At 47.7% G+C, this 14,516-nt stretch overlaps 3 protein-coding genes across 3 annotated transcripts; 2 read left to right on the forward strand and 1 right to left on the reverse strand.

Moving 5' to 3' along the window:
* Window positions 1-3,277: 3,277 nt before the first annotated feature.
* LOC4343321 (anthocyanidin 3-O-glucosyltransferase 6) lies at window positions 3,278-4,970 on the forward strand. The gene has a single exon (XM_015789092.3). The coding sequence runs from the start codon at window positions 3,311-3,313 to the stop codon at window positions 4,799-4,801; it is 1,491 nt and encodes a 496-aa protein (XP_015644578.1). The 5' UTR covers window positions 3,278-3,310; the 3' UTR covers window positions 4,802-4,970.
* Window positions 4,971-10,677: 5,707 nt separating this feature from the next.
* On the forward strand, window positions 10,678-13,305 carry LOC4343322 (anthocyanidin 3-O-glucosyltransferase 6). The gene is made up of 2 exons (XM_015789792.3): window positions 10,678-12,683; window positions 12,745-13,305. The coding sequence occupies exon 1, from the start codon at window positions 11,232-11,234 to the stop codon at window positions 12,654-12,656; it is 1,425 nt and encodes a 474-aa protein (XP_015645278.1). The 5' UTR covers window positions 10,678-11,231; the 3' UTR covers window positions 12,657-12,683; window positions 12,745-13,305.
* Window positions 12,583-13,077, reverse strand: LOC112939679 (uncharacterized). Its single transcript, XM_026027197.2, has one exon. It carries the CDS (start codon window positions 13,075-13,077, stop codon window positions 12,733-12,735), a length of 345 nt encoding a protein of 114 aa, XP_025882982.1. The 3' UTR covers window positions 12,583-12,732.
* Window positions 13,306-14,516: the final 1,211 nt, after the last annotated feature.

The following is a 14,516-nucleotide window of genomic DNA, read 5'->3' on the forward strand; positions in this document are numbered from 1 at the left end:
GTAGGAAGCGGTTCGCGCCGTTTTCCCTACGACACGCTCCTGTCAGGTGCCGTTGTACGGCGGTATCAGATTGGGGTGTGACAGGTATGGAGATGCATTGCAAGTACTGCAATGAGGCAGGCCACAACCAAAGGGGTTGCAAGTTGAAAAAAGCTGGACTCAGGCCCAATCAGCAACCAAAGAAGTCTATTCAAAACCCTGAAGTCATCACAACAGAGGTAATGCCATCTTTTATTCAATGATTTCCTTCTAAAATCAAAACTTTACATTTACCATGTCTTCTCTGTAGGTGCAATCTCAATCTCAGGTGCAAACTCAGTCTCATGTTGAATCTCAGTCCCAGCAGTTGCTGACACAGGTTAACAATGCAATGGTATCTCAGATGTTTGAGGAGTCCTCCCAAGTTACTTAAATAAACTTGGCACCTGGGCCTCTGCCTGACAACCAATTTGTCATGGCAAACCAACCAACAGGCAGGCCAATGCCTCTAACCACAGCAACAAAGGAAGGAAAGCTGAGAGCAACAAAAAGAAAGGCTGCAGGTGATGGTCCTGGAAAGAGAGCTACCAAGAAGAAGTATAACTGCTGATAGAACTACATAAGAGCTAGGCTAGAGAGCTATCAGTACTTTCTTTTGTAATGACAAATGATGGTGTCAATCTGATTATGGCTGCCATGTCTCCTTTAGTAATTATGGAAGAAATGGCTGACATCTTTTATTTTGTAATGCCAAACTGAATCCAGGCATTAACTACATCTTCTCTGTTCTGGCTACATATTCTCTGAATGCAATTTTTGATTATGGCTTAAATTTCTCATTCGGTCTTAATTTTGCAATGCTCTACTATCATTGTCTGAACTTTGAAAAGTTCTACTGTTTGATGTGCACATGTATTATTCTGAGCCATGCATGTGCAAATGAACTACAGATTCAACAGAGACTGATGGATGTGCACATTATTTGTTCAGTGCAAACATAAGAAAGTTAAAAACTTCATCCAAAATTCAGAATTGAAATCTAACATTGCTCATTCATAGCACATTGCACATTGCACTTCATTTGAAACATCACATTTTTTTCTGCATTGTTTTTCCTGAATACAAATTCACTTCACATAGCACATTGCACATACATCACTTAAACCACAAAACAATGCAAATACACAGTAGCAGACCAACTAAACACACACCACCAGCTTGGATCAGCTTCAACAACACCATCATCTTGGTCAAAATGAAAATCATATTTTCCAGCTGTTTGAAATGTCCAACATCGGGTTCCTTCTTGAATTCCTGAGCACTGCTCTTCTTCATCTCATCTCCATCCTTCATTTTGGCCTCTTTCAGCAACTCTGCACAGGTAGCTTCATCAATGAAGCCACTCCTCTTCAGGAATTTGATGTAGGCTTCCTCCCAATACCAGAAATTACAACCACTTCCATCCTTCTATACATTTCACAGATTGCAACATGTAAATTTCAAGCATGACAAAAATCCACAAAGGGCACTTTATCAAAGGCTAGAGATTTACCACGTGGTCTGGGCATGTGAAGAAAATGCGACCTCGATTAGCTTCCGTGGTCGCGATTAGCTCCAAGATCTGCTTCACCCCGCATGAAGGGCACCTAATCAGCGGGATTGAGGGCCTCCTCCTCCTGCGACTTGAGTGGCTCGAGCTGCTTGCAGAAGCCATGCCAACGACGATGAACACACCTCGGCCGAGTGCCCTCCCTCGCCGTTGACTCTCAGCCAGAAGCCCTCCCTCGCCATCGACTCTCAGCCGCCCTCCCACGCCCTCACTCACCGTCAACTCTCAGCCGCCCTCCCACGCCCTCACTCACCGTCGACTCTTAGCCGCCATCCCACTCCCTCACTCGCCGTCCAGAGGAGAAGAGAGCAGAGAAGAGAGGGCTAGGGTTTGGAGAATTCGAGGGAACTGAGGGGCTTAGATGAAAAAGTGCACGGTGCGGGGCGGTGCGGTGTGGCATCACACGTGTCGCGACACGTTGTTGTCCACGTATGCACGAAACGGGTCAAAGCGTTCTCTGGACCGGATTGATACAATAAAACAAGACTAGTGACCTTGACCCCGTGTTTGTAAGTTCATGGACCTGGATGAAACCTGCTCACAAGTTTAAGGACCGCCAGTGCAATTTACTCTTATTAATATATACTCCATCCGTAAAAAAAAAACCAAACTTGATCAGTGGAAAAATACTCGGATGGCCTCCTTCGGTCTTTCCCAATAAAAAAAAAATCAAACGCATACCATAACGTGAGACATTCTAATACAACAAATCATACATGATGTGCTACATCCTAATATGAGTTGATCTTTTTTAGGACGAAGGGAATACTACTATAGTTGCTAGAGGTAATTAATACATACAACCTGTATATATGTGGTACAAGATCTACTCAACTTCCGACAAAGACATGAGGACTAAACTACTCCTAGTAAGATTTGTGAGCGAGTTAGGTGGTGTTTGAATTCAGGGGCTAAATTTAAGTTCCTGCCATAGGAGATGTTTGAACACTAATTAAAAGTATTAAACGTAGACTAATAATAAAACTTATTGCATAAATGAGAGCTGATTCGTGAGACAAGTTTTCTAAGCCTAATTAATTTATTATTGGCACTAGCATCACATAGGCTAATCATGGATTAATCAGACTCAATAGATTCACCTCGCGAATTAGTCCATGGTTATGGAATAGATTTTATCATTATTCTGCGTTTAATATTTCTAATTAGTGTCAAACCATCAAATGTGATGGCATCCAAACAGGCCATTAGTAAGATTCGTGAGCGAGTGGAGGGTGGCACCACGCGACCAAATTGGCAAATTGTCGGATCAATGAAGATCCATTATCTAAAAGAAATTGGCAAATTGTCCCATCGTACAATCGGAGCGCTGGCGCTCCACGGTCCCCGTCGCGGGCAGCGTCTCAATGCGCTGAGATCACGGCTAATTATTCGGCGAATAGTCTTCAACAGGGAAACCCAACCAGCGAATCACGACGTGCCCAAACTCCGAATTGTTCTCGATCAAACCGTCTTTTCTGCTCATTTTTCCACATTTTGACCACCTAGTCGAAATTCGCCACCTCTACTGCGATACTTCTAGTACAAGTGTCACTGGTCGTGTAGTGAATTTTAACCTTATCTCGCAGGCAGCTAGTGTGATCAATCACGAGTTGTTGTATTCAATTATCCATTATTAGCTACTAGCTAGCTAGTCCAACTAATAGAGTGTTGCGCCGAACGAACACTACTGCTGCAGACGGTGATCAGCTAGAGAGCGAGAGTATGGCGACGCTGGCGCCGGCGCTGGTGCTCCTGCCGGAGTGGGGCTCCGGCCACCTCATGTCCATGCTCGAGTCCTGCAAGCGCGTGCTCCTCGCCGGCGCCGGCGGCGGCAGGGAGTTCTCCATCACGCTGCTCGTCATGCGCCCGCCCACCGACGAGGCGGGCTCCGAGGTCGAGGCGCACGTCCGCCGCGAGGCCGCGTCGGGCCTCGACATCCGCTTCCACCGCCTCCCCGCCGTCGACCCGCCCGCCGACGCCGCCGGCGTGGAGGAGTTCATCGCGCGGTACATCCACCTGCACGCGCCGCACGTCAGGGACGCCGTCGCCGGGATGGGGCGCCCCGTCGCCGCGCTCGTGCTCGACATGTTCGCCGCGCCCATGGTCGACGTGGCGCGCGACCTCGGCGTGCCGTCCTACGTCTTCATGTCGTCCACCGGCGCCATGCTCGCGCTCATGCTGCACCTCCCAGTGCTCCACGACCGGGTCGCCGTGGAGTTCCACGAGGTGGACGGGGAGGTGGACGTGCCCGGCCTGCCGCCTCTGCCGCCGGCGTCCATGCCGTGCCCGGTGGTGGACAAGAAGAGCCCCAACTACACGTGGTTCGTGCGCCTCGGCGACCGCTTCATGGACGCCACGGGCATCATCGCGAACACCGCCGACGAGCTCGAGCCGGGGCCCCTCGCCGCCATCGCGGACGGCCGGTGCGTGCCGGGGCGCGCCGCGCCGCCAGTGTACCCCATCGGCCCCGTGCTCTCGCTCGGCGGCAACGACAAGAGGGACAGCTCCGAGCCGCCGCACGAGTGCATCGCGTGGCTCGACGGGCAGCCGCCGGCGTCGGTGGTGTTCCTCTGCTTCGGGAGCATGGGCTGGTTCGAGGCGGCGCAGGTGGTGGAGATCACCGCCGCGCTGGAGCGTTCCGGCCACCGCTTCCTCTGGGTCCTGCGTGGCCCGCCGCCCGCCGCCGAGTCAGGCACCGGCGCGCCCGACGGGTCGGAGCACCCGACGGACGCGAACCTCGACGAGCTCCTCCCCGAGGGGTTCCTGGAGAGGACCAAGGGGAGGGGCATGGTGTGGCCGACGTGGGCGCCGCAGAAGGAGATCCTCGCCCACCCGGCCATCGGCGGCTTCGTGACGCACGGCGGGTGGAACTCGGTGCTGGAGAGCCTGTGGCACGGCGTGCCGATGGCGCCGTGGCCGCTGTACGCGGAGCAGCACCTGAACGCGTTCGAGCTGGTGCGCGACATGGGCGTGGCCGTGCCGCTCGGGGTGGACAGGGAGCGGGACAACTTCGTGGAGGCGGCGGAGCTGGAGCGCGCGGTGAGGTCGCTGATGGACGATGCGTCGGAGGAGGGGAAGAAGGCGAGGGAGAAGGCGGCGGAGATGAAGGCCGTGTGCCGGAGCGCCGTGGCGGCGGGCGGCGGCTCGTCGCACGCCGCGCTGCAGAGGCTCTCCGAGGCGCTGCACCAGGGCGCGGCGCTCCCGAAGAACTGAGCATACGTGAAAATTGTTGCACGTCACGTTTTCGAAGTCGAAGTAACAAGAGATGATGCCGCTTGTACTGTTTGTGCCATATGCGTGTCTTGTTTGCACTACAGTAACACTGAAATGCAGTCTTGTACTCGGGTCATTATTAATGATGATTTTCTATGGACTTGACTCCTCTCAGGCTCTCGGCACCGTTTCTGCTGATCTGCACTCTGCAGCCTTACTCAGTTTAGTTATCAACTTTTTCTTCGAACTTTCAACTTTTTTATCACATTAAAACTTTCCTACACATATAAACTTCTAACTTTTTTTTCTTCAAACTTCTAATTTTAATCAAACTTCTAATTTTAACGTGGAACTTGAAAGGGTTAATAAGGCCTAGAGGGGGGGTGAATAGGCCAATTTTAAACTTTATGCGGAAACTAAAACTGAAATAAGGTCGGAAAGTCTGATCCACGATCAGACTATCCGAAAATATCAGATAGTCTGATGTTGGATCAAACTGTCTGATCCACTAATGAAGCACAACAAATAGATCTATCACACAAACAAGAGTAAAGCACAAACAACGACTAGATCTATAGCGGCACAATTAAGCAAAGCTAAAAGGAGGATGAAGGGAGATCACCAATGATGAAGTTCACGAAGTTGTTCCCGGAGTTCAAATCCTTGAGGGGATTCTACTCTCCGTTGAGGAGCTCACTAAGAGCCAGGTCTTTGCTAACCCTTTCCTCAAGAGGTTGCACTAAGCACTCCTCATTCCACTAAGGGTTATCTCTTTCCTTGCGAAGGCGAGATCCGGCCTCCACAAACTTCTCCCGGCCAACCACACGTAGATCGGTAGCTCGGGAGTGACACCTAGCCGTCTAGGAGTACTCAACCTCCAAGAGTAACAAACACCACACAACTCTTGGTCAAACCCTAGCGCTCAAGATCGAGTTAAACACACACTAGGCCCTCAAACACCAAATCCACAACCACCAAGATCCACCATACAAAGAACGAGAAGGGATTTGAGAAAGGGAGAAAGAGCTCAAAGATCCAAAGCACCTTAGCACCAAGCTCAACCCAAAGTGAATGAGAATGACATGAGTTGGGTAACCTTAGAAAAAGGTTAGGTGGGGGGGTTTATATAGATCCCCCAAAATATGACTGTTGGAGGGAAATCTTTCAGCCCATGTCGGATAGTCCGATATTTTAAACCTCTAAGGCAACGAGAAACAGAGAACGAAGTTCCATGAAATTTCGGACTTTCCGAGACATCGGATTATCTGATGTTAAATCGGAGTGTCCGATATTATAGAAGCAAAAACTTCGTCCTCAAACAGAGACTCAAGTTCCATAAAATTTTGGAGTCTCTGTATCATCGGACTATCTGATCCAACATCAGATACTCTGACACATCGAAAAACTCACTCGAAAGGATTTTTCAAACAAAGACTGAGAGTGAAGTTATGTGAAAAATCGGATAGTCCGATACATCGGATAGTCTGATGTTGCTCAAGTAAAAATGCAATAACTTTTTACTCCGAACTCCGATTTCGAAGATCTTGGACTCTACGGAAAGCTAGTTTCGTGGGCTATCAAACCCAACATAAAACATGGTCCAAAACCTTCAAGAGATGTTGAAAAACTTGAAAAGAAACCCGGTGTAAGTGTTGTGACAAGTGAAACAACTCGGAATTGAAATTTTGGCTTAGGTTTTTCAACTCACACAAAGATGAAGCATTTTGAGCACTAGTGTTCTACCAATAATATGCATGTGGTATCCCTCTTAATAGTACGACATTCCTACGACACAATGCAAGGTAAAAGATACAATATACCATTTGATCATTGCCGCATTGCATCGTGATGTCGCATTCACGGGGTATGCATCTTATTACAACATGTTGAGGACATAACAACCTTCACATTTGCTTGAATAAAAGTGTTAGTCCTCTCTAATCGCATTGTAATCAATCATCAAAATTATTAGGTGCCTAGATGCACTTTCAGAACTAAACACAGTCTCAGAGTCTGGACACGACCTTATAGACCTAAATCCAGATCCTTTAAGTGCATCATCAACAGATTAGTAATAATACAACCCAAAATTCTGCTTTTAGGTTTTCTAAATTGAATATAAGAAGTGAAAATACTCACCCCTCCGAAAGAAAACCTAAAATTGATTTCCTAAAACAAAAAAAAACTGGGTCAATTAAACTAGGAAAAATATCGAATTACGACCTGAACTATTGTGGCAATCCGAATTACCCTTCTCAATTCAACAAACAGATATTCTTCATTCTCAAACTATTCATACTGGACGAATTACTCCCTCCTCGACTCCAAAACGATTTGGTCTTATGTAACGCACATGTGGCAGTCCACTGAGCATAAAAAAGTTAAAAAACATGGTGGGGGTCCACTTATCAGTTCAGCTTCTTTACTCGGTCACCACCTTTTTTATATTTTTTATACTGACTGGACGGTCACATATGTGTCACGTAAAATCAAAACCGGTCCGAAGTTTGTCAGGAGTAATACGTTCTATAAAAAGTTGAAGGTGAATAATGTTTGGTTTTTGAATTTGCTAGGGGACGGGATACCGTCCCCCAACGAGATGCTCCTCCTCCACGACGTGATTCTCACCCACGCGACGCGGTCGAAGCCTTCAACGCGCACCAGGCCTCCTCTGTAGTGCCACACCTGCCCCCCGCTGCCGCCGTCGCGCTCATCCCTGTCGCCGCCGCCGTCGCGCCCACGCCGCCCGTCTTTCACCCTCAACACGCACCAGGCCTCCTTTGCGGCGCCGTCGGCTCAGGCTCGGCCTACCGTGGGGGCGGAGGTCCCAACATTCGCGGAGTTCTCGCAGGCAGAGCTTCGGGCTGCCATGGGTGGGTTCGCGGCGTCGAACATTGTGTCAGAGAGCGGCGAGAAGGCGTCCAACCTGGTCTACAGGGGACGGCTGCAGGGGGCTGGCCGCGCCGTCGGAATGCTCCTCCCCCAACAGGATGCCCAGCTATATCTAGTAGGAATCACCTGATACCTGATAACTCGCGAGTATCATGCGATTCATGGTAGAAATCGTCTGATACCTGACACGTATCACATGATACCTCACGAGTATCATGCGATACGTGGTAGAAATCGTCTGATACCTGACAGGTATCACATGATAACTCGCGAGTATCACGTGATACGTGGTAGAAATCGCATGATACCTGATAAATATCACCTGATACTCGCAAGTATCACCTGAAACGTGTGTAGAATCGTCTGATACCTGATAGGTATCACACCTGATACTTATTCAGGATCATCCCGTTCGAAAACGGGATTTCGTTATATAGCAACCCTCTTTATATAACCATAATAGTTTAGTTTGAGAGGGTAATTTGGATTTTTTTTCCCACTAAACTACTAACAGAAATCCCGTTTTTCTCCTGCTCCCGTGCGGAGCGCGATCGCGCGTCCCTTCCCCGAAACCAATCTCCCCCCACGTGCTCCTGCCTAACGCAGATCTCCCCAGCGCCATCAGGAACCAAGCAGCAGGAACCAACAGTTGTTTTCATCTAGCAGCCATCATGAGCGCTATTCCAGCGGCTTTCGTCATCAAACCGCCATACTAGGAGTAGCTTTCAGCACAGTACAGTCATCAACCATCACGAAGAAAGAACAGCGACAGAGCAACCACACATCAACACGACAAGGTGCATCAGGCAACTCAGGAAATTGAAGCAATCAACAGCTCAGCTCCATAGCAGCAGCAAGATCAATAGAAACACAACCCTTATGAGAGTTACACCTCATGCTTGCTGGACAGAAATGAACTAAATTTGAAACACTAAATCATTGCAATTCCCTAAATGCTGGATGTATCTTAAAGAGAAATATAGCATCAGATCAGCTTCTGTAGTCCGAATGGAAACTCAAGTTAAAACAGAAATGACATACTGAACATTTTATTTGTCAGACCAAAATTTGCCAAAATGTTCTATATATCTAAATCTTTGAGGTAACAAGAAAAACACTGAACAATTATTTATCGTCTCATGTTTTCAGCTTACTATTTTCCAGAACAATCAACCTACATACCATCTTGTGTTCAGAAAAATCAACCTACATACCTACACACTGCATTTTTCTTGATGAGTGGAAGACAAAATTATTTCCTTGGCTTTGCCACATCTCTTTGGTTCATCTAATTCTACTGTACTGCCACTGCTAGTGTACTACTCCTACTTACCAGCTTATCCATAAAAAAGTCCCAACTTAGTTTCATCAGCTACATCATTCCATCACAGAGTCATCGCTGGAAATTTCATAACAGTGAAATTTTACTTATAGAAAACTTACATGGTTTAAGTTTCATTTTTATATCACAGGCAATTTCATTGCTCAGCTTTGAAACAAAACCAAAAACAAACAGGAACAGAGTCTCATGGTACTGGAATAAAAAAAGTTCAGGTAAACACAAAAGCCACTACCGGGGACAACAGCAACCATCAAGCTCATTCTCGCCTGATAGACCTAGCACACAATTTCATACATACACCAATGTCATGAACATTTGTCAGTTGGTAGTACATTTGTCACCGAGCTATAGCACGTGAAAAGAGCAAGTACAATATTTTTTGAATATTTATTGGATGAACGATAGAGACTAGAGAGAATTACAAAATGATCCCATAGCAAGTAGTAACATATTACAAGATAGCTATTGCATTACCGATATAGGTCCCTTTTGGTTCAGATTAGATTTCTTTTCTAATGGTTTGTATTAGACCTCAAATTAATTTAAGATGAGAATCCTAATTCTATTTCATACAAATAAAAAAATTACTAAAACCATTTCTTTTTTGATATCCTCGTTAGGTTTAGACTTATTAGTTTAGACTTTCAAGATGATTTCTGTTTTCCTTTCAGAATTTAAAAGTCAGTAGCTTTTTACGACTTAAGTTTAAAGGTGAAGTCCTACCTTCACTTTTTATAAGGAAAAATTAGAAACCTACATCAACCTATCTTTTAGTGTAAAAATAATTTATGACTTAAAAAATCAAATGAAAAGATACATGCTTGTTTAGCTTGATTTTTTGAAATCCTGCTTTAAACTTTTGAAAAATTGTAAAAATTCAACAGTTCTGTTATATGTTTGCTTTGGCTTTAGGGTTTGACTTGTAAGCCGACTCACCTCGTGTGTTCGTTTGGTCAGGTTGGGAACTAGCACGTAAAATGGAGCGACTCATTAGCACATAATTAATTAAGTATTTGCTATTTATTTTAAAAAAAGAATTAGTATGATTTTTTGAGAGCAACTTTTATATAGAAACTTTTTACAAACAACGCACTGTTTAACAATCTGAAAAATGTGTGCATGGAGAACGTGGACGGTGAGTTCCGAGGATAGATTCTAATCTCTCAGGTGGACATCCACCCGTTTCTTTCATGCCACCTAAATGATTATGAAAAAATTCGAAAAAATTTTATAAGATAGGTTAATATGTAAAATATCACTTCACAAACATGCAAGTTCAAATTCGACTTCTACAAGTTGTAACAAAAATAAGAAATTAAACTCTAACTAGTATACGTATATTCACAGTCAGATTTGTTATTTTTGTTACAATTTGTAGAAGTCGAATTTGAACTTGCATGTTTGTGAAGTGATATATTACATATTAATCTATCATGTCAATTTTTTTTAAAAAAAATTCATAATTATTTAGATGTCATGCAAAAAATGGGTGGACATCCATACGAGTGTTTAAAACAGTTTCCCGGTAAGTTCCTCGTAGACTAGACAAAGATGGCCTCACTTGAGGGGAGTGGATTTTGATCTCGAGGGGATATCCCCTTATTGTTGAATGTCACTTAAATAGTTATTAAAAAAATTGAGAAGATGTATTAACATGTAATATATCAGTCCACAAACATACAAGTTCAAAATCAACTCCTATATCTCATAAAAAAATGTTTTTTTCCCCTCACGTGAGCTATAGCCTATAGTCAGCGGCTACCGCTCTTGTTGTGCTTGCTCTAAACAGTCTTGCGGCTACATTTATTATTTTATTTGCGTACTTTCTCTAAACTACAACAATTCAGTGCCGCTTTGTAGATAAGGTGCCTAATTCTACTGTTCCGTGTAGAAAGTGCTTCGGCGATTTGAGCTTTGATCTAGTAATAAGATCTACCGTAAAAAGTTACCACCGGATACGCATCACTTCATGAGAATCGTCCCAAATCCCACAGGCCCAGATGGGCCGGAGAACGTGTGGTGCAACGCAACGCAGAATTGGTACCTACCCACCGGTGGTTGTACACACGCAGCTCGCGCGTGCTTTGGATGCAACCAACAACCGCAATAATTCACTCACCTTTTATAGCTTCTTCGCAACTCCAAACTTCCCGAGCATCTTATCTTTGCAGCTAATAGTAGCCATCTCGCACTAAAATGGCGATCCCGACCCTCGTGCTGCTGCCAACCTGGGGCACCGGCCACCTCATGTCCCTGCTCGACGCCGGCAAGCGGCTGCTCGGCTGCCGCGGCGGCGGAGGCCTCTCGCTCACGGTGCTCGTCATGCAGCCGCCGAGGAAGGAGTATGCGTCCGCCGTCGCCGCCACCGTGCGCCGGGAGGAGGCATCGGGCCTCGACATCCGCTTCCGCCACCTCCCCGCCGTCGAGCCCCCGACCGGCTGCGCGGGCGTCGAGGAGTTCGTCTCCCGCTTCGTGCAGCTCCACGCGGACCACGTGAGGGCGGCCGTCTCCGGCCTGGACTGCCCGGTGGCCGGCCTCGTCATCGACTTCTTTTGCACGACGCTGCTCGACGTGGCCCGGGAGCTCGCCGTCCCGGCCTACGTGTACTTCACCTCCAATGCCGCGTGCCTCGCTCTCTTGTTGCGCCTGCCGGCGCTGGAGGGGGAGGTCACCGTGGAGTTCGAGGAGATGGACGGCGAGGTGGACATCCCTGGGTTGCCGCCGGTGCCGCCGTCGTCGCTGCCGATGCCGGTGATGGACAAGAAGAACCCGAACTACACGTGGTTCGTGTACCACGGCAGGCGTTTCATGGAAGCCAACGGCATTATCGTCAACACGGTGCGCGAGATCGAGCGGAGCGTCCTTGCCGCCATCGCCGACGGCCGCGTCACGCCGGGAGTCCGTGCCCCGGTGATCCATCCGGTAGGCCCGGTGATCTCGTTCACCCCGCCCTCCGATGACCCGCCGCACGAGTGCGTGCGGTGGCTCGACGCGCAGCCTCCGGCCTCCGTCGTGTTCCTCTGCTTCGGGAGCATGGGCAGCCTCGCGCCGCCGCAGGTGCTCGAGGTGGCGCACGGCCTGGAACGCAGCGGGCACCGGTTCCTGTGGGTGCTGCGCGGCGCTCCGGCCGCCGGCGGCAGCATGAATCCCACCGACGCCGATCTCGACGAGCTTCTCCCGGAGGGTTTCCTGGAGAGGACGACGGGGAGAGCTCTCGTGTGGCCGACGTGGGCGCCGCAGAAGGAGATCCTCGCGCACGCCGCCGTGGGCGGGTTCGTGACGCACGGCGGGTGGAACTCGACGCTGGAGAGCCTGTGGTTCGGCGTGCCGATGGTGCCGTGGCCGCTCTACGCGGAGCAGCACTTGAACGCGTTCACGCTGGTGGCCGCCATGGGCGTGGCCGTGGCCATGAAGGTGGACAGGAAACGGAACAACTTCGTCGAGGCGTCCGAGGTGGAGCGCGCGGTGAGGTCGCTGATGGGTGGGTCGGAGGAAGGGAGGAAGGCAAGGGAGAAGGCGGCGGAGATGAAGGCCGTGTGCCGGAAGGCTGTGGAGGAGGGTGGGTCGTCGGACATGGCGGTGCACAAGCTCTACGAGGAGCTCTCCACGCAGACGGCTTAAAATACTACTCTCTCTGTTCCGTTTCAGGTTATAAAATATTTTGACTTCACTTAAAGTTAAATTATTTAAAATTTGATTAAGATAATAGCTGCTGCATGAACCGGGAGATGAAGTCCTCGCCGCCGCGGAAGTCCGGGAGCTCCTCGGCGGGGAGGCAGTGGAACCGGACGTCGAAGCCGGAGTGCTCCGACGCGCCGGCCGCTTCACGGCGGATGATCTCGTCGATCTCGGGCGCGCGGTGGGACTCCGGCAGCTGCGCGAGGAGCACGGTGGGCGACATGGCGCCGCGGCCGTCGTCGGCGTTGCCGCAGAAGCCAACGCGGAGCATCCGCTTGCCGACTTCCAGCATGGGCGTGAGGTGGCCGGGGACGCAGAACGGGATCAGCACCACCGTCGCTGGGCTCGCCGTGGCTGGAGCCATAGCTCACAGATTACGCGCGGGAAGCAGGCCGGAAACGAGATTGTGTTGCGTGCTTTCGTGAGGCTTACAGCGTTTCTTCTTTCTTCTTTTCGCGTGCACATGGGGTGCCTCAAATGGGGATGTCTAACATGAATGAACAGACACTGATCGGCCACCGGCCGCGTCACTAATGCACTGTTTGGTTGGTTGGTTGTCTAACATTCAAATATTCCTGGCTACTTTAAATTACTTCCTCCGTCTTAAATTATAGCTACCTAGTACACTGTCCAGATTTCTAGTACTAGGTAATGTCCCATCCAGATAGCTACATTTTGGAAAAGGGAAGTAGAACATATGCGATGTGGGTTTTTGAGAAGTTCCTAAAGAAGGAGGGTAGATTTTAAACTCTCAAGGTGATGTCCCCTTATTGTTTGTATATCACTTGAATAGTTGTGAAAATTTTTTGACAAATTTGAGTAATGTATTAACATGTGATATATCACTCATAAACATACAAGTTAAAATTTAATTTCTACATGTGTAATGAAAAAAACAAATTGTCGATGTTTGGGATCGTGACTACGGTATTTACATATTATGGAGATCGTTGGTACTAGGGTATATGCGAAATTGAGGTAAAAGAGATGGAGACAGGGATTTTTATACAGGTTCGGGCCTCATATTTGACCGGTAATAGCCCTACATCCTGTTGGCCGAAACCGGTGTTGCTCTTTATTCATCTGGATCACACAAGTAAAATATTTGGGATAACATATTTAGCTGTCGTCAACTTGGCGGCTAGATAACCAACTCGTAGTCGACGACAGCGTAGTCTTCCTCCTCGAATCCGTACTCGGCGAGATCAAAGATAGCGCTAGATCTCTCTTGTTGGCCTCCACAGACACCATATTGAGTTTGTCTAGGCTTAACTCTGATATCGATATCTGACGACTTGTCTTGGCGTGTGTTGGCTTGTATTAATCTATGTTGATCTTGGTTTTGTGGCTTGTCCCCTCTCCTCCTAGAGGGGCTTGTATTTATACCCATAGATGCCCTTTTGTCTAAGTAAAATTAGGGAGACCAATATAGATACAATCCGATTTGTCTTTATCGTTTCCATATAGAACTTTATTCGTCCTTCCTTATCCGGAACTTCTTCTATATATGAGGGGTTTGTTTCCGTATAAGACATGGTATGTGGTGGGCCCTGTCGAGCTTAGTCAACTAATATTAGGTATGTGGTATCCATAACTCTGACACAAATTTAACTATGGATATACGTTAACTAGTTTTAGTTTAATTTGTTTTTCCGTTGCAAGATGCAGAACTTGAATTGAATTTAAACTTACATATTTGTATAGTGATATATCACATATTAATATATATTTTTAATTTTTTTTATAACCATTTACGTGACATGTAAAAAACGAACGAACATCCCCTAGATTTTAGAATAATTT

The sequence above is a fragment of the Oryza sativa genome, chromosome 7 (assembly GCF_034140825.1).
Source record: "Oryza sativa Japonica Group chromosome 7, ASM3414082v1".
NCBI lineage: Eukaryota > Viridiplantae > Streptophyta > Magnoliopsida > Poales > Poaceae > Oryza > Oryza sativa.

Excerpts from the sequence above, each read along its gene's own strand:
- LOC4343321 (XM_015789092.3), top strand. The coding sequence starts at position 3,311 with ATGGCGACGCTGGCGCCGGCGCTGGTGCTCCTGCCGGAGTGGGGCTCC.
- LOC4343322 (XM_015789792.3), top strand. The coding sequence starts at position 11,232 with ATGGCGATCCCGACCCTCGTGCTGCTGCCAACCTGGGGCACCGGCCAC.
- LOC112939679 (XM_026027197.2), bottom strand. The coding sequence starts at position 13,077 with ATGGCTCCAGCCACGGCGAGCCCAGCGACGGTGGTGCTGATCCCGTTC.